Source organism: Lycium barbarum, chromosome 8, assembly GCF_019175385.1.
Source record: "Lycium barbarum isolate Lr01 chromosome 8, ASM1917538v2, whole genome shotgun sequence".
NCBI lineage: Eukaryota > Viridiplantae > Streptophyta > Magnoliopsida > Solanales > Solanaceae > Lycium > Lycium barbarum.
This window is the reverse complement of record NC_083344.1, coordinates 77,751,840-77,772,725: the sequence shown is the minus strand read 5'-3', so window position 1 is coordinate 77,772,725 and position 20,886 is coordinate 77,751,840. Positions and strand designations below refer to the sequence as shown.

The 20,886-nt window shown below is 35.4% G+C and overlaps 1 protein-coding gene across 1 annotated transcript; it reads right to left on the bottom strand.

Moving 5' to 3' along the window:
• Positions 1 to 753: 753 nt before the first annotated feature.
• On the bottom strand, positions 754 to 3,573 carry LOC132606216 (large ribosomal subunit protein eL15-like). Its single transcript, XM_060319617.1, has 4 exons — positions 3,418 to 3,573; positions 2,683 to 2,849; positions 1,338 to 1,535; positions 754 to 1,182 (listed from the first exon to the last, which is right to left on the bottom strand). Exons 1-4 carry the CDS (start codon positions 3,419 to 3,421, stop codon positions 937 to 939), a joined length of 615 nt encoding a protein of 204 aa, XP_060175600.1. The 5' UTR covers positions 3,422 to 3,573; the 3' UTR covers positions 754 to 936.
• Between the last annotated feature and the right edge of the window lie 17,313 nt (positions 3,574 to 20,886).

The window sequence follows — 20,886 nt, the reverse complement described above, 5'->3', positions numbered from 1 at the left end:
TTGGATTTTTTGGTTGTTATGGCGACGGGTTTTTATACAACTATAAATAATCTTTAGCTATTATAAGCAAAAAAATATCAAATTTTAAACTTAATCACACTTTATAAGTCAAAATCTCTAGTCCTATTATTGCTAATTTTAGAGATTCTACTTCTATAAAGATGATTAATTACTATATTTCCAAAAAAGAATAGTTGTTTTAGAAGGGTAATTTTACAAAGATGGTAGTTGCTCTTATAAATAAAAAATTGTTATAAATAAAATATTACATAAAAAATCAGATCCGAGAAAATACTTGACTGCTAAGATGTTATATAAAGATGTTTTATAAAGAGGTACGACTGTACAAACCTCTAAAACGAATATTTTGAAACAAATCACAAATTGCCAAAAACTAAAATTTCAACCCTAGCTGGAAGAGTGCATAAGATTTCTAGAACAACGAAGTGCTCAACCAAGCATTTGAAGGGAAATCTTACACAATTGTGAAGGGATTGATAGATTGATAGGAATAAAAGGAAATGAGAAGACACCTTTCGTTATATTTCCCCTCAAATATAGTGCAGGTTTCTCATAAGATACTCTATTAGACTAAAAACTACCTGGAAAAAGACATAAGATACTTCATACTTATATCGGAACTCCATCTACTGCCAAAGGCTGGAGAAAACCCGAAGAGAAAACGGAATGAATGAGCAATAACAGAAGAATCCAAATGACTATTTAGGATTCCTTCCCCCTTTGCAAACCTCACACTGAAATAATTCCTTGATATACTAGTAATCATGTATCAGAATATCTAGAGTTAAAAATCTTGCACACAAACTCAGTTGTTCTGCAAAGTAAAACAGCAGGACTTGTCCAAAGAAGACAAAAAGGGCTACAACATTGAAGGCAAAACAAGGCAATGACAGTTGCTCGAAAATGCTAAGCACATCAGCGGTAGCGGCGGAGAGACATAGTTTGGTTCCTCTTCCAGGTTGCCCTTCTTGAAGGACGCGCTTTGTGGTGTAAATGTCCTCTTCCTCGAAGACCCCTGTATTTCTTACCAGCTGAAGTGAGACCGTGAAGTTCTCTGTGTTTGTGCACTGGGTTGCAGATCCAGTTGATCCTAGGATCGTTACGTATGGCAGCATGGGCTTGGTCAACCAAGATCACCTCATAGTATTTGTACGTAGAATCCTACATTTCAACAGCATTTGCAATTCAGATTCCGTAATTTTTTGCAAACAGATTTGTAGAACATTTCTAATGATTCAGGACATAGTTCCTTGCTTGAAGCAAAATAAGAATATCATTTTCTCATGCCATTAGTATCAACATGTTTCAGAACTGACCTCATTAATCCAGTAGGAATTGAGAACCCTAAGACCACCCAATTTCCTACCAGCACGCTCTTCAGCAACTGAGCGCTTGCTACGCTGAAACTTCAATTGGGTGACACCCTGGTTGGTGGGTTTGCCATACACGATACCCTTGGAAACGGGCCTCTTCCTTCCACCACGTTTAACACGAACACGGTAGACCACATAACCCTGTAGTAAAAAGATAATAGTCATTGGTTACAACACCCTAACAGAAATGGAGCATGTCAGGGTAATATAAGTCTGTTCTGTTCTATCTATAAATGTTCCTCGACAGAAAGAAACTGACAACTTCCAGGCACGTAAAATCACACTGTTTTAGAGCTTGTACTTATTCCTTGGATCCTGGAACTACATATAAATGATGAAGGAATCAGGCAATTTCTGACGAAGATGTTATACAAACAAGCACTATTGCAACTCAGAGTTTTACCCAAACAAGAAGCAGTGTAATCGTTGACGAGATATAACTAGTCTATAATCTCTATATTTATTTTATTCACAAGTCAGTTAATTAGTAGTAATTAAACTTATATAGTCAATCATCAGAAGCATTAACCTAAAAAGATTCGTACAGACGGACACACTATCTGTACACACTAGTATAATCTCTATCCAGGGGCTTCTCTACTCTAAAAGTAGTGGTGCATGTGAACCCGCGGTCTCTCCGCCAAATTAGGGTAGAAAGTTAGTAGACAGGCCAACGTATTTCTATTCCATCCCCGGTGCATTAGTACTACTCTTGTATTTCTATTACTACCAGTTGTTTCTTTAGCCTTGGTTATCTTATTTTCTTGCTGATGTGTATGCTTATTTTCTTGTTGTTGTTTATGCTTGTTGCTACTCCCTCCTTTTCATCTCTCTTAGAGCCGAGGATCTATCGGGAACAGCCTCTCTACCTTCTCATTGCTAGGGGCAAGTTTGCGCACGCACTACCCTCTCCAGACCCCATTTGTGGGATTACACTGGGTTTGTTGTTGTTATTGTTTGTTCTTAGAATTGATCTAATATTGTTTGATGACACCCATGTTTTGTGGGATTACACTGGGTTTGTTGTTGTTGTTGTTATTGTTTGTTCTTAGAATTGATCTAATATTGTTTGATGGCACCCATGTTCTCAAAGGGCTTAATGGTTCACTTGGTTGAATGCTAAGTTATTTATATAAAGGAACAAGTATCAATTCCCTCTTAAACACATTCTTTTTTCTCTTTTATTTAGGAGTGCACCCAAGTTCTAGAAATCCACCTCTGTTTCTATCTAGCCACCACTTTCAAAGAAGAATAAAACTGAGTAACTAAGAAGGCAAAGAAAGTGTACCTGCTTGGCTTTGTAGCCGAGGCGTCTTGCTTTGTCAGGACGAGTAGGCCTAGTAACACGGACAATGGAAGGGAGCTGCCTGTACTCCCAGCACCTCACCCTTTGCAAGAACCTCATCACATCTGACTGCTTCTTCCTCCATAACTCTGACACATAAGTGTAAGCACCTGCAGCATTTCCCACAATAACACCAATACCCATTAATCTCTACCCTATGAATATAGGGTAAGGTCTACGTACATTCTACACTCCCCAAACCCTACTTGCAACATTACACTGGGTATGTTGTTGTTGTTGTTACCAATACCCACTAATCAAACCTAAAACACTTCAGTCTCAACATACTAAATCAAACCCATAAAAATGGCTCATTCATTCATAAAGATAAGCATTTATGTGCATAAAGCAGAAACCCACATGAATCATACACATATACACAAATTCTAAATGAAAAAAGGATCAATTCTTTAAGGTAAATTACCAGATATGTTACACAAAAATGCCTCATTCGCTCATAAAGATAAGCATTTTATGTAAATAAAGCAGAAACCCACATGAAACATACACAAATAAACAAGTTCTAAATGAAAAATTCAATTCTTGAAGGAAAAACTACCATATATGTTACATAACTATTAAAAAACGAGGCATTATCCAACATTCAGAAATTTATTCATTCAAATAGAAAGACCCACAAAGGGAAGTTAGAGACTTTGGGCATGGTGAGAAGTTTACCCATTGAAACACTTGTGGTGTGTCTCTTCTCCTCAAGGGATCGGCTATGGGGAGACTAGGGTTTTACAATGTAGCATTTTTAAACGATTATCAAAAACCTTCTCAGCTGGGCCTTTAGCTGCTTACTGGGCCAAACACATTTTGTTAAGTTGGAAAAATATTGTTATACCATCCATAAGAGGAAAATGGTCAAAAATGTTCATAATGTTATAAAATGAAGCTAAAAGAGTCACAATATTAAAGGATGAAAACCATAGAAATAGAATGACAAAAGAGAAGAGATTTTTACTATTCTTCCAAAATGTGTTACAAGTCTATTTCATATGAAAACTTATGCCTCTATTTATAATGCTACATATGCATTCAATATATGAGAAAATGGAGGAACCAATAAGATGGTGGAGGAAAATCGAGGAACCATTAAGATGGTGGAGGAGAAGCATTATATTTGTGTATTGGACATCCATAATATATTTCATAACACTCCCCCTTGGATGTCCATAGATGATGTGCATCGTTAAAAACCTTATTGGGAAAAACCCCGTGGGAAAAAGCCTCAATGAAGGAAAAAGAGTACACATATCTAGTAATACGCTTTGAGAGTTGCCTCATTAAAAACCTTACCTAGAAAACCCAATGGGACAAAACTTGGTTAAGGAAAAAAGAGTACAACACGTATTTCACTCCCCCTGACGAAGAACAATATTCAGATGTCGGAGTCTTCGCATTCCAATCTTGAATATCATTTTCTCAAGAGTTGAAGTTGGCAAAGATTTGGTGAACAAATCTGCAGGATTGTCACTTGAACGAATTTGTTGCACATCAAGATCACCATTCTTCTGGAGATCATGTGTGAAAAATAACTTTGGTGAAATGTGCTTCGTTCTATCTCCTTTTATAAATCCTCCTTTTAATTGAGCTATGCATGCAGCATTATCTTCATATAATACTGTGGGTATTTTTGTATCACACTTCAAGCCACATCTTTCTCTGATGAAATGTATCACTGATCTCAACCACACACATTCTCTACTTGCTTCATGAATAGCTATTATCTCAGCATGATTCGAAGAAGTAGCAACAATGGACTGCTTTGTGGATCGCCATGATATAGCAGTACCTCCGCATGTAAACAGATAGCCTGTTTGAGATCGAGCTTTATGTGGATCAGATAAATAACCTGCATCTGCATAACCAACAAGATCTATACTACCTTTGTTAGTATAAAACAGACCCATATCGCTAGTTCCCTTCAGATATCGCAATATATGCTTAACTCCGTTCCAATGTCTTCGTGTAGGAGAAGAGCTATATCTTGCTAGCAAATTAACAGAGAACGCTATGTCAGGTCTTGTAGCGTTAGCAAGATACATAAGTGCACCAATTGCACTAAGATATGGTACTTCAGGACCAAGAAGCTCTTCATTTGCTTCTTGAGGTCGGAACGGATCTTTACTCACTTCAAGTGAGCGAACAACCATTGGAGTACTTAAAGGATGCACATTGTCCATGTAAAATCTTTTTTTAAAACCTTTTCGGTATAAGCAGATTGATGGATAAGGATCCCATCTGTCAAATGTTCAATCTGCAAACCAAGACAAAGTTTTGCTTTTCCCAGATCTTTCATCTCAAATTCTTTCTTTAAATATTCAATCGCCTTTTGGAGCTCTTCTGGAGTTCCAATTAGGTTTATGTCATCAACATAAACAACAATTATAACGAACTCTGATTTTGCTTTCTTAATAAAAACACATGGACAAATGGCATTATTTATATAACCTTGTTTTACCAAGTACTCACTGAGGCGATTGTACCACATGCGCCCTGATTGTTTTAGACCATACAACGATCTTTGTAATCTGATTGAATACATCTCTCGAGACTTTGAGTTAATTGCTTCAGGCATTTTAAATCCTTCAGGAATTTTCATATAGACTTCATTATCAAGTGAGCCATATAGGCTGTGACAACTTCCATCATTATAAATAATGTGATATTTTCTGATGTTTGGACTGTTGGCCCAATAAACATTACGTTTACCAAGATGCATCATTTTACTTGGTAATTATCTCTACATCAACATGCTTTAAGAGATGTAGAAATTAAATCCTCACAATCTTATACAATATTGCGCGATATATTGTATCAAAATATTGTCGACAAGATATCATCTTGTATCGGTTCGCAATTCGACATAACTTACTGAGATCTCATCACTTCATTATTTTCAGGTACCTGAACCTCGCATAAGGTTTCATGAAGTGTTATGTCGTCGGCTCTTCAAGAGCATTTTGCCTCCTTATTATGATCATTTGCTCCTCCCTTTTTCAAGGATTATTATTTTTAGAACCGATTGGTCTACCATGCTCCATGCATGTTGTAGACTCTGTCCTTCAGGGACATTAGGAGCATTTTGCAGATGAAATATGAAATAGTTGGGTCAGCAAATGCTTCCAGCATTTGACTTGAATTATCTGAGGATCATACTGATGATAATTCACAACATATTTCTAAGCTGCTTATTCTCTCCCCCTTATTTTAGTGACATATGTCCCCATTTTCTTTGGGAAAATCCATCTGTGTGCATCATGGTATATCCATTAATCATGTACCGCACATCAAATGCTAAAAGATGGAAATATCTAGTTCCTGAACCTGAATCAAATATGAGGGGAGAATTTATCAAAATTTATTGATCTGAAGCATACAAATGCTGTTGTATGCAATATATCATATCTCAGACCAACATCTGAAATTCTGTTCTCATAAACAATGGTTTAGCTGTATTATGGAAGCATCTAATGCCAAACCAACTTAGATATAAACCAGCACTATTAAGATGATTGTCTTGATTACGTATTCTGAAAATTGTGCTTCCAACTCAATCATTTTGAGCAAGCAACTTCGTAAATGTCAAACTGCTAGTTGACAATAAACATACATGTGACCCTCTCATAGATGCATCTATTTAAGACATCACATTGCAGGTGAAGGGGCCCACATTCACCTTTTATATTTTTCAGAATTTTGGGGATTCAGTCCGAACATTAGCTGGTGTAATCAACTTATCATGAGAACAAGCAACACAAACAAATTTTGAAGAATCTTCTAGTTCTTCAATATGTTTTTAATACTCAATTAGCACATCAGATTTAAATCAGGACAACCAAAATGGTATTTCCAACTAATAAAATTATCTATATCCGTAAAACTTAAGTTTACCATGACGAGTGCTATTTATTTTAGTAAACTTCTGGTTTAATATTGCATGAGATTTTATGTCATAAACTTCTGGTTTATTGTGACATGTGATCCATCATACTCGGGTAACGTTTCATATACATATTTCTTACCCGTAGTAACTTAAAAATATTCAATTTTCCAATCATTTGTAGTCCCAATGTGATAACCAATTTTATTGCTAGTAAACTTCAGGTTTACTACGATTTATAACAATTACGATCTGGGATAAATGGTGCAATCATGTATAACCTCTTCAAGAGACTTTAATTTATTTTTCATAATCAGATATTATTTGAACACTGTTGGTGTCATGATACTCGTAAACAAACAATTATCTCTTCTAGAGTCCTTGGTTTTTGTATCACCAAATATTGCGTAGATACTGCTAGTATCATGGGAAAAAATTTGGTTAGACACTATTGGTGTCATGAAAGAAACAGTAATTAAATGGACATTATAAATTGTATATTACGAAAAGTAAACATTAAGTTCTAACTTCAGTATTTCAAATATCTCCTTCAAGGAGACTAGCCATTAACATCTGAATATTTTGTATCAAAGCAGCAACCACATAGTAATCACACCCTTCGGGAAAGGGATACACCAATGTTTATTTCCTTCAAGGAAATCAATAACAACTAACCATAATTTATCAATGTGGTTATAGTAGAAAGCACTTTACTCTGCTTCCTTTTTCTTTAAAATGATACTTTAATAAAATTATTCAAGATGTTTCTATATACGACAGGTACGTGTTGCAATGCCTTAATTTCATACCACACAAATAAAATGTATATTCCTTGTATTTTATCTCTCTAGGAGATAGGTTGTGGTATTTCTTCATTCACTTCGGGAAATGAATCCTGATTATTCAAATGTGCTTGCTATCCGACATTTATCAATAACTCGTTATTTTCCTCAAGCACAAGAAGATATTGCTTCAGAATATTTCTCAAATATTTTACCGATTCTTTCTGGTTCATGAGTAAAGTTTAAAGTTTTACCACTTCGGGAGTAAAGTTTAAATGTTTAATACTTCGAGAGTAAATTTTAAGGTCTTACTACTTCAGGAGTAGATCTCGGAGTTATTTACTACTTCAAGAGTAAATTTCAGAATTCTACTACTTGGGGAGTAGAGCTCGGAGGTTACAACATTCGGAGTAGAGTTCAAAGTTTTGCTACTTCGGGAGCAGATTTATGAATTTACTACTTCGGGAGTAAAGCATAGAATATTCGAAATATTTCTTCTCAATTATTCTACCTCTTCTGGAGTTGAGTCGTGATTTCTTCACAACCAAGAGCACGTCTGTATTGATAAGCTTTACTAAATATTATCACATTCACTTCAGGGAATGAATCTGTATTTTTAGCTTTTATCAAAAGTTCTCATTCTTCAGGAATAGAACACAATCATTTGAACGTGCCTTAAGTATATCGAACCGTAATAGGTTAGGGCTTCTTTCAAAATATTGCTACTTCAGGAGTAAATCGAGGCATATATATGATGTAGAAACTTTTCTCTAACACATCTTCAACTGTAGCCATAGTAATGCATAGAAAATATTGTCCCTTCTGGTGATCATAAACTTAACAAGGTAATACTAAATGGATAACAAAAATTACCTTTGAAAGTGACGAATTCTGCTGATACTCGAAGGCAACCAAAGAACCATAAAATTAATGTCCAACAACTATGGAGATTATGGCAACAAAATTTTCAATGAACATCAAACGAGGAGTAATATCCAAGAATTCTATGTCTGTAGATTATTAATATTTCCAAGGTATCAATACCTTTTCTTTCAATACCACTGAGATCTACTTATTGTTAACACCACTAGAATCAACAAAATAAGTAACACAGAGATTATCACCATCAACTAATGGGTGATGATATATATCCCACCTGGAAATTGGTTTGAGAATGGTACTCTCACCACTCTACGAATCTTTAAACCAATGCGCTTTGATCGTTTCAAAATATTTGCTCAAGGTAGAGTCTCGTGCTGATAACGTGTTATAAAATGAAGCTAAAAGAGTCAAAATATTAAAGGATGAAAACCATAGAAATAGAATGACAAAAGAGGAGAGATTTTTACTATTCTTCCAAAATGTGTTACAAGTCTATTTCATATGAAAACTTATGCCTCTATTTATAGTGCTACATATGCATTCAATATATGAGAAAATGGAGGAACCATTAAGATGGTGGAGGATAATGGAGGAACCATTAAGATGGTGGATGAGAAGCATTATATTTGTGTATTGGACATCCATAATATATTTCATAACACATAACATATTGAGAATGATTTAAATTTGTCATTTTTCACCTATTAGTGTCAAATTGTCCTTAACGTTAATTCTTGAGTTAAAAATACTCCTTCTTTCATTTATTGGACTCCAATTTCCCTTTATGATTTAGAATATCCTTCCTTTTAACGAAATTATGAGATGACATATCCGGGTTTTAATTAAATAGCAGTAAGAATTTATTGGTTCACATAAATATTAGTAGGGTGTTCACGAAAAATTGAAAAACCAAATCAAAGAAAAAAAAAAGCCTACACTTTTGATTTATAGGTGTTTGCCTTTATAGTTTTGTGCCTTTGTCTTAAATTTCTAGTTTGATTTGTAGTCTTTATTTTGATAATTCCAAGAATATATTTCATGTCCAAAATAACATGCCTTTGAGTCCTTTAATTATTCATCATTTATTTATTCAATTATCGTCAATATATCTTGGTAAATCACAACTCTTTTTAATTTTTTGCACAAAAAGAATTCATTGTAAGAACTTTTATTAAGTTTTTTGAAATGACTAAATTCTTGGATGATGCATATGATTTTCTCGTAAGCTACATATATAACTTGATTGCATATACAGTTCCTCCTTTTCTTAAGGAGTAATTAATTTGGTATTGTAGGAAATAATACCAAGAGTAGGAAACCTAAAGTTGTTTAGGATTTAGTTTATTTAATTCATGTCTAGTTAGGATTTATTTATCAAATCCATATTCGAATAAGTTTTTCTAATACTAGTCGTGTTACACCTCTAAAATTTTCGCGTCGTTTGCGTCGTAAGTAAATTAATGTAAGCCGGAGAGGTCATGGAACCCTCATAAGGTTAAGGAATATTTTTAACAAGTGCTAAGCAAGTGTCTAAAGGTTCCGGGATCAAGTGAATCGAAGGAATTAAATTTTGAGAAAGCTTGGACGAATTTTGGACAGGAAATTTTGGTCCAACTTGAGAGATGTATATCTCTTATAATATGAGGAGTTATGGAATGCATAACCTATGTAAATTCAAGTTCAGCGAGTCTTCTTTCTAATGCAACCGACAGATCGCAAATCTGAGAAATACAGGATAAAGAACGGCCCGTACAAAATTGTACGTCCCGTACCTCATTTCCCGTATTTTTCCAGAATTTTTCAGAAAGTTGGAATTTTGATCTTCCAAGTACGGGCTGGAAGTATTGGACGTACATTGAAGTACAGTTCGTACAATTTGGTTGTACTTTATGCCGGTGGATTTTAAATGTTGCTTTAAATTTCGTTTTTCACTTTTGGGGCTTCATTTTCCTTCCAAAACAGACCCAAATACACTCCTAAACCCTCTCTATGAGTTATTATGTCAAACCAAAGCAAAACTCAAGGGAATTAAGTGATTCAAGTGCTAAGAAGCTCACTAGGGTTAGTAGAGTTCAAATATTTCTTAATGTTGAAGTTGGAGATTTCATCCTAGTGGAGTAATTTGATCCAGAGCTTGTTCTTGCATGATTAAGGTAAGATTTAATATCTAATGCATGTTCTTGAGGTTGTTTGATTGTTATACAACTTGATTGAAGGAAGAAAGTAAAAGAGGAAGTCCATGAATGAGTTAGAAACCATGTATAGATTATGGACTTTTTTGAGCATGTTGTGGTGGTGTTGTTAAGCTAATTTCCATGTATATGAGTAGTATCTAACGTTGTTGATGTGTTGATGAGATTATACTCCTCGAATGGGAAAAAAAGAAGTGTATATTGTTATTGTATATTGGTATACTTTGGGTTGTTTGGTGTATAATCTTTGTATGGATAGTTAAAGGAGTATTTAAGGACCTTTGTTATTGTGGGTTGTTGTATATGTTGATGTGATTGGAGAGTAAGGGGAAATGCTGCCCGTTTCATTTTAGAGTCAAGTTATCTTTGATATACGTGATATACTAGGCGCCATCTAAGTTTGCATATATATATATATATATATATATATATATATATATATATATATATATATATATATATATATATATATATATATATATATATATATATATCCCTTGTTATAGGATCAGCGTGCTAGTTGTAATTAGCTCGATTGTTAGATTGCATGGACAACTTGAGGTAGGTTAAGGCTATCCCTTTCCTTCTTTTTGGCATGATCCTTATGAACAATACATACACGTAACATTAATCTATAATGATTCTACTCTTAGAGTTAGGAGTGATCCATTTGTTTCATGTTCCATAATGATATCTTCAGAAAGTCTCTCTTTAGATATAGTATGGTATCTAGAGTTACTTGTACTCCTATCATGTTTATGCATTGCATTGCATTTACATACATACATATATATACACATATATACATACATATAAATAGGGTATGGGGAAGGTAACAACCTTATATACGCACTACCACTTGATCAGCTGGTCATATGATGATACGATGATAATAATGATGCCCACAGAGGCCGATACGATAGGATGCTCATAGAGGATTGACAGGCGTTATATACGCATATGTATATGTATGACCTCATGCATACATGTACAGTATTTACGCATATCATTAGCCTTCAGAGGCAGTTCAGATGCACAGTATTTATGCATATCATTAGTCCTCAAAAAGCAGTTCAGATGTACAAGTTTATTCTCTCTTATGTTTCATATTACTCTCATGTCTCTATTATGTTGTTTTCATACCTTACATACTGAGTACATTGTCCATACTGACGTCCCTTTTCTGGGGGTGCAGCATTTCATGCCTGCAGGTCTTGATATACAAGTTGACGGCTCTCCTAGTAGGATATTAGCTCAGCAGACAGTGTTGCTGCACTCCACTTGTTCCGGAGTTGCTTTGTGAGTCAGCATGGTTGCACATGCATTTGCATGGGTATGATGGGGCCCTATCTTGGCCACGTTATGTCATGTATTCCATTAGAGACTTGTAGACAGTATGTATAGTTCGATGTGTGTGACAGCTTTATCGGCTTGTATACTTGGGTTCAGCTTGATGACGTATATGTATATCTTTTGGGCTTGTGATCCTTACAGCTTATGATAGTTAATAGTTAGCATCATGGCCCACTCAGGTATGATTATATGATAAGATGCATGTTAGATTGTCTGAAATTTGGAATCTCATCCTGAAGAAATTTATGAGAGGTAATAAGGAGGATAAGTATACTCTTGGGTACCTTGGACTTCACAAGATGATATCCGAAGGGCCTACGAGATTTATCCTCGGAATTGGAATCTGTATATCCAATCTTTTACACGTCTATGCTCCGCCAGTGTATTGAGAAATCCCTCACAATTGTACCAATTGATGATATTTGGATTACAGAACAGTTATCGTATGAGAAAGTTCCTACTACCCTCTCAGATCGCCAAAGTTCTAGGGTTCCAGAATGAGAACCAGAGATGTAGCCTTGGTAATAGTACTATGAAATAATGCGAAGGTAGAAGAGATGACTTGAGAAGCTAAGAAAGATATGAGATCCAGATATCCGCATTTGTTTCCATTACCAAAAGTGATCCAGACTGAGATATCATAACCTTCAGGTATGTATATGTTGTTAGTTAGTGTCATTGGTCGTGTGGGGCCATTTTACTGATTGTTGTAGCCCTGTGTGGCATTGTGTTGTTGGGTTGCTGCGTGATAGTTTGGTAGCATTACAAATACAGAGAAAGCTCTGCCGAAAATTCCATAAGATCTTTGAGAGTTTAACATTCGAGGACAAATGTTTCTAACGGGGGAAGGATGTTACACCTCGAAAATTTTCGCGTCGTTTGCATCGTAAATAAATTAATGTAAGCCAGAGAGGTCACGGAACCCTTATAAGTTAAGGAATATTTTTAACAAGTGCTAAGCAAGTGTCTAAAGGTTCCGGGATCAAGCGAATTGAAGGAATTAAGTTTGTCGAAATTTTGAGAAAACTTGGACGAATTTTGGACAGGAAATTTTGGTCCAACTTGAGAGAGGTATATCTCCTATAATATGAGGCGTTATGGAATGCATAACCTATGCAAATTCAAGTTCAGCGAGTCTTCTTTCCAATGCAACTGACAGATCGCAAATCTGAGAAGTACTGGATAAAGAACGGCCCGTACAAAATTGTACATCCCGTATCTCATTTCTCGTATTTTTCCAGAATTTTTCAGAAAGTTGGAATTTTGACCTTCCAAGTACGGACTGGAAGTACTGGATGTATATTGAAGTATGGTCCGTACAATGTGGCTGTACTTTATGTCGGTGGATTTTAAATGTTGCTTTAAATTTCGTTTTTCACTTTTGGGGCTTCATTTTCCTTCCAAAACAAACCCAAATACACTCCTAAACCCTCTCCATGAGTTCTTATGTCAAACCAAGGAAAAGCTCAAGGGAATTAAGTGATTCAAGTGCTAAGAAGCTCACTAGGGTTAGTAGAGTTCAAATATTTCTTGATGTTGAAGTTGGAGGTTTCATCCTAGTGGAGTAATTTGATCCAGAGCTTGTTCTTGCATGATTAAGGTAATATTTAATCTCTAATGCATGTTTTTGAGGTTTTTTGATTGTTATACAACTTGATTGAAGGAAGAAAGTAAAAGAGGAAGTCCATGTATAGATTATGGACTGTTTTGAGCATGTTGTGGTGGTGTTGTTAAGCTAATTTCCATGTGTATGAGTAGTATCTAACGTTGTTGATGTGTTGATAAGATTATACTCCTTGATTGGGAAAAAAGGAAGTGTATATTGTTATTGTATATTGGTATAATTTGGGCTGTTTGGTGTATAATCTTTGTATGGCTAGTGAAAGGAGTATTTAAGGACTTTTGTAAGCTTGTTGTTGTTATTTTGGGTTGTTGTATATGTTGATGTGATTGGAGAATAAGGGGAAATATTGCCCGTTTCATTTTAGAGTCAAGTTATCTTTGATATACGTGATATACTAGCGCCATCTAAGTTTGCATATGTATTCCTTGTTATAGGATTGGCTTGCTATTTGTAATTAACTTGATTGTTGGACTGCATCGACGACTTGAGGTATGTTAAGGCTATCCCTTTCCTTCTTTTTGCCATGATCCTTATGAACAAGGCATACACGTAACGTTAATCTATAATGATTCTTTTCTTAGAGTTAGTAATGATCCATTTGTTTCATGTTCCATAATGCATAGACATGATAGGAGTACAAGTGACTCTAGAGACCATACTGGATCTAAAGAGAGACATTCTGTAATATATATTTATAAGGTATGGGGAAGGTAACGACGTTATATACGCACTACCTGCTGATCAACTGGTCATATGATGATACGATGATGATGATGATGATGCCCACAGAGGCCGATACGATACAATGGGATGCCCACAGAGGCTTGACAGGCGTTTTATATGCATATGTATATATATGACCTCATGCATGCATGCACAATATTTACGCATATCATTAGCCCTCAGAGGCAATTCAGATGCACGGTATTTATGCATATCATTAGTCCTCAGAAGAAGTGCAGATGTACAGGTTTATTCTCTCTCATGTTTCATGCTGCTCTCATGTCTCTATTATGTTGTTTTCATGCCTTACATACTCAGTACATTGTCCGTACTGACGTCCCTTTTCTGGGGGCGCTGCGTTTCATGCCCGTAGGTCTTGATATACAGGTTGACGGCTCTCCCAGTAGGATATTAGCTCAACAGACAGTGTTGTTGCACTCCACTTGCTCCGGAGTTGCTCTGTGAGTCAGCATAGTTGCATATGCATTTGCATGGGTATGGTGGGGCCCTATCCCGGCCACATTATGTCATATACTCCAGTAGAGACTTGTAGACTGTATGTATAGTTCGATGTGTGTGACAGCCTTATCGGCTTGTATACTTGGGTTCAGCTTGATGACGCATATGTATATCTTTTGGGCTTGTGACCCTTACAACTTATGATAGTTAATAGTTATCATCATAGCCCACACAAGTATGATTATATGATGAGATGCATGTATGTTTTGTGGTGCTCGGTAGGCTAGCTCCGGGTGCCCGTCATAGCCCTCCGGTTGGTTCGATTTTAGTTTTCTAGTATTATAAATAGAGGTGTTCTGTCACATATTTTCATTGTAGTGAGATTCAAGTGTTTTGAGTTATAAGTAAAGCTTCCTACTTTCTCTCTCCAGTTTGATAAATTTCTTCTATATAGCCATTGTTGGGTCTTTCACTTGTGCTTATATTATTTGTTTGTGTATTTTTATTTCCTTCAAATTAGTATCATAGCCTGTGTGAGATCCGATCAAAGCCTCGTGTGAGATCTAGTACACATAAAAGAATATGGATATTCTATATTTACCAAATTGTCCCATTTTTGTGTTTGATGGAGAAAATTATTTTGAAAATTGGCATCAACAGATGAAGAATTTCTTCAATGTTGTTGGACTATGGTCCATTATTGATATAGGATTCGTGGAAACCCCAGAAGGCACAACATTAACTGGTGAAGCAGCTAAATAATTGGAGAAAAATAGAAAATTGGATTATAAGGCACGCTTCTACCTTGACAGCAAGGTCGAATTGCATGTATACAAATAATTTTTTACATGCAAAGTCAGCAAAAGAGGCTTGGAATTTTCTTGCGAATTCACATCGAGGTTCCGCGGACGTAAGGAAAGTCAAATTGCAAGAGCTTAGAAGACAGTACGAGTTGGCCCAAATGAAACCAATAAAGTCTGTCAAAGAATTCTTCACAAGAGTTATTAATATTGTCAACGATATGAGGACTAATGGAGAAATATTAGATGAAGTTAAAGTTTCTGAAAAAATATTGCGGTCCTTGAGTATAAAATTTCACAGTTAGAAGACGGTTCTTGAGGCCTCCAAAGATCTTAGCACTTTGACACTTGATTATTTAGAAGGTGAATTGATGACGTATGAGATGTCTTTGAATCAACAAACAACTGAAACAGATGATGAGGCGTTGCAAGTAAAGGTGAATCAACCTTAAGAAAAAGAAGAAACATCAAATCTGACTGAAACAAATCAAAGAGGTCACAATTTCAGATGTTGAGGATAAGGTGGTAAAGGTGATTTTTTAGGCCGTGGTAGAGGTAATTTTTCCTATCAACAGAGAAATAATAATAACTTCAAGAGGGAACAACAGAGTAATCAAAATTTTCAAAGACAAGATAAATCAAATGGCCAATGTTATAATTGTGGAAAATATGGACATTATCAACGTGGTTGTTGGTGCAATGAATTTGAAAATAGTTAAGCATATGCAAAGATGGCTGAAAATTATAGAGATAAAGAAGAGACATTATTGTTTTCTAGCTCAGGGATTCAAGAAAATAACGGGAATGAATAGTTTATTGATTCTGTTTTTAGCAATCATATGTCTGGAAATAAGAAATTATTTGTTGATCTGGACGAATCATTTAAAGTTACACTAAGACTTGGCAATAATGTAAAGGTGCCTGCTGTTGGAAGGGGAAAATTACTTCGAAAAATGAATCTTCTCATTTTATATCTGAGGTATATTATGTTCCGGGTCTTCATCACAATTTATTTAGTTTGGGGCAACTAACATAAAAAGGTTATGATTTGGGTTTTTAAGTATGGAATGGGCACTATCAGTGATGATAAAATAGGACTAATTACAATAATAAAGATGAATAATAGTCATTTGTGGCCTCTTTATCTCAAACGTGGTGGTTTACATTTCTTTAGTTCTGTGAATTGTGATGATACTTGGTTGTGGGCAACTGAATTTGGGAGTTTGAATTTTCTTGCAAGAAAGAATTTGGTTGATGGTTTGCCTTCTATTGATTTTTTCTGACAGAAAGTGTGAGTCTTGTATTTTGGGAAAGAAGTACAGAGAACATGTTCAAAAAGGCAAAGCTTATAGGGCTAATGCACCGTTGGAGTTAATCCACTCAGACTTGTGCTTAGTTGAAGTTTCTTCTAATGGAGGTAGTAGGTAATTTATTGATGATCTCAGCCGAAAGACTTGGGTATATTTTCTAAAAAATAAATCTTATTCATGTGAAGTAAAAAGAGCTTCAATGCTTATGTAGAGAAGCAAAGTGGATATTTTATTAAGACACTGAGAAGTGATATGGGAACTGTGTTTCTTGTTTGTGATAATTATTTGAAGAAGTATGGTATTAAGCATCAATTGACAGCTAGATATACTCCTCAACAAAGTAGTGTGGCTGAAAGAAAAAATAGAACAGTGATGGATATGGTGACATCTATGATGCATTCAAAAAATATTCCTAAAGGTTTTTGGACAAAAAGCTGTTTCATGTGCAATTTATGTTCTAAATAGGTGTCCTGCACGATCTAATTTTGGAAAGACTCCACAAGAATTTGGACAGGTGAGAAATCAGGTATTTCTCATCTAAAAGTATTTGGTTATCTTTCTTATGCTCATGTCCCTGATGTTTTGAGAAAAAAATTGGATGATAAGGCAGAGAAGTGTATTTTTATTGGCTACAGTCATGAGACAAAAGGTTACAAGTTATTTAATCTAGATACAGAAAAGTGATTATTAGCGTAGATGTTACCTTTGATGAGCAGAGTGCCTAGGATTGGTCAAAGTAGGATCCTAAACCTTCCACGTCTCAACCAATAATTCTAGTTTTGGAGGAAGAAAGTTCTAGCTGACATCAAGAGGAGCAAATAGTACCACTTGCTTAAACTAAGACACCCAATCGCCCGCAAAGAAATCACAATTTACCAGCCCGTTTGCAAGATTATGTTATTGGTAATGATAATGATTTATCTGACTAAGATATTGTGAGTTTTGCTCTATTTGCATACTGTGATCCGGTTACTTTTGAGGAAGCTGGGAAAGAAGTTTGTTGGATACATGCAATGAATGAAGAAATTCCTGCTATTGAGAAAAATAACACGTGTGAATTGACTACTTTACCACTTTTGGAAAGGCCAATTGGAGTCAAGTGGATATACAAGACAAATACAAACCAACTGGGAAGTTGACCGCTTTAAGGCAAGGTTAGTTGTTTTTGGGATACAAGCAGAAAGCAGGTATTGATAATTTTGAGGTATTTGCACTTGTTGCAAGACTAGATACAATTCATATGGTTATTTTTTTGCTGCCAGTAATTTTTGGAAAATTTATCAAATGATGTGAAATCTGCTTTCTTAATGGTGTTCTTGAAAAAGAAGTGCATGTTGAGCAGCCTGTAGGGTATGTCAAAATGGGTCCAGAAAATAAAATTTACAAGTTGAAGAAAGCGTTGTATGGGTTGAAACAAGCTCCTAATGCTTGGTATACTTGTATTGATTCTTATTTCATTGGACATGGTTTTCATAAAGGGAAAAAAACATTTTTAGTCCTTTTGTTATTGCATTATTCCTATTTTAGTCCTTGTGATATGCAACTAAGCACATTTAACCTTCAATTAAGTAACGTGTGTGTTTTTAATCCTCATATTAATAGAAATCAAATAAATCAACGGACTATGAACTCTAAAAAGGGCAAATTAGTAATTGCATTATCAATTTCACTCTAGACCCCAAACTTTTGTTACGATATCTTCTTCTTCCGATTTACATTTTGCTAACCTAGCTATTAGCACTTTGCTTCTTCTAATTATTAGGTTGGCACGAATTCAAGCTATTTTCTGGGTAGTACATGGAGAGTTATATTAAGTCATTAATGATACACTTTTTCATGTATTATTCATATACCTAGATTTATGTTCAAACTACGCATCTTCGACATCATTTTGTTACAAAAGACGAACCTTCACATTTTTCTATAGCCCATTTTCTGTCGGGATAGAGGATAACAAAGATTCTCTTTTGGTTTTTGATTGTTATACCAGTTATACCATCTTTCGAGGATAATTTCTAGAAACCTAATTTTTTCTTAGTAGGGAAGATAGTATGAAAAAGGAGAAGGTTGCTGAAATGTATTTTCAGGCCGTGTCTAGTGGTTCTCAAGGTGCTAGTTTGGAGGTTCGCTGCTTCCGGTAGTGGTATTCATGGGGGAGTTCTTTAGGCGGAGAGTGTGAAGAAGAAAAAAATAATAAAGGGGAGTTTGATTTTTGTTTCATTGGCAAGTGAATAGATATCCACGTTCACTTGATTAGAAAGTTCCATCAAATAGTCTTTCATTGGAGTGCAATGGAATGAAAATTTAGAAACCCAAATTTACCCTTCTTGATATTTAACAATCCATTGATTTATTTGGCTTCTGTGAGTATAAGGACTAAAAACACACATATCATTTAAGTGAAGGTTAAATATACTTAGTTATATATCATAAGGATTAAAATAGGAATAATGCAATAACACAGGGACTGAAAACGTTGTTTCCTTTCATAAATGTCCCTATGAGCATACACTATACGTCAAATTCAATTCTAGTGGAGACATTCTCATTGTGTGTTTATACGTGGATGGTTTAATATTTACTGTCAATAATCCCAAACTAATTTCTGAGTTTAAAATGGCCATGATTAGCCAGTTTGAGATAACTGATTTGAGATTAATGTCAACCGATTTGAGATTACTGTCCTATTTTTGTAACAACCCATAAATTTGGGTTATGTGTGAATGCATAAAATGAGAATTAATGTGACATTTTAGGCATATGAAGTCCTATCAAGATGAGTTTGAATGGAAATAGTTGATTTAAGATCAAGACGAATAGTGAAGTACGTAAGATTCGATAAAATCGACTAAGTTTACAGTAGGCCTGACTTCCAGCTTGTTTATGTGCAAATTGGTTGGGAATTTGAGAAAATTTAAAACATGAAGTTGTAGATCTTTGAAATAACTTTCCAACGGCAGGCTGCCCAGCTCAAATGGAACTCTATAGTAGGAGTTATGCCTATTTTACTAACGCTGGTCGGAGCAGAATTTTCAGCTTTTGGGTTGTGTTTTTTGAGCCTTTTCCTACCTAAATTGGGACTCCTTATTTTGTTATAATCTGAAGTAAGAATGTCCCTAACACTATTCTAAACCCTAAGAGACTATTTATACTCACTCTACCTCCATCCCTAAAGAACCTAGGCACTCCAATCCTTCAAGAACCGCAAGAACATCATTCTTGCGATCAAGAAAAAATCATGAAACTTGCAAGAGTCAAGATTACCGAGTTATGTTTACAGTCAAGATTATATATTTATCTTCATGTTACAATACAATCACGAATTATGTTTACAGTCAAGATTATATAATTCATGGGCTACTAAGCCAAATATATCCATGTACATGTTTTGGGAGTTGCATAGATTACCGAGAAGGCTCAGATAGCCTGAAACTACGTATGCCAGCGTAGGATAAGGATCGCTCTGCCCAGTTAGGACAATACCTTCATGTTTACCCATTACGGGTTATTGGATCCATTCATGTTCATGTTCATGTCTTGTACCCGGTAAGGTACAAGATGGCTTAGCTGTTCGGGCAGATATCAGAAGCCACGTACTCATGTAATGGATACATGTCGGTTATACTAAAGCTCTCTCACTTAAAAATGTTTTACTCATGTAATATGTATATTCATGCCAGATATGCTCATGTTCATGTTCAGCTTACAGATACAGTTTCAGTTTCAGTTCTATTATTTCATGTGCCATGCTTTACTTCATTCAGTTTCTTTACATACCAGTACAATTCAAGTGTACTGACGTCCCCTTTATTTGCCTGGGGTGCTGCATTTGCAGATTTATAGGACGACGGATCAACACGTTAGGACTTTGCTCGTATCAGCTTTTGGTGAGCCCTATTCTATTCAGGGTGTTATCTCTATTTATGTTTATTTCAGTCATGCAGTAAAGGTATGGCGGGGGCCTTGTCCCGATAAATAGTTTAGTAGGCAGACTCATGTCAGAGGTTTCATAGACTAGTCTATCACGTTATGTCAGATGTCCTGAGTCGTATCATTGGCTCAATATTTATTATTATATTTTAAGACTATTTCCGCACCATGTCTAAACAGTATTTTCAGTATTACTATGACGT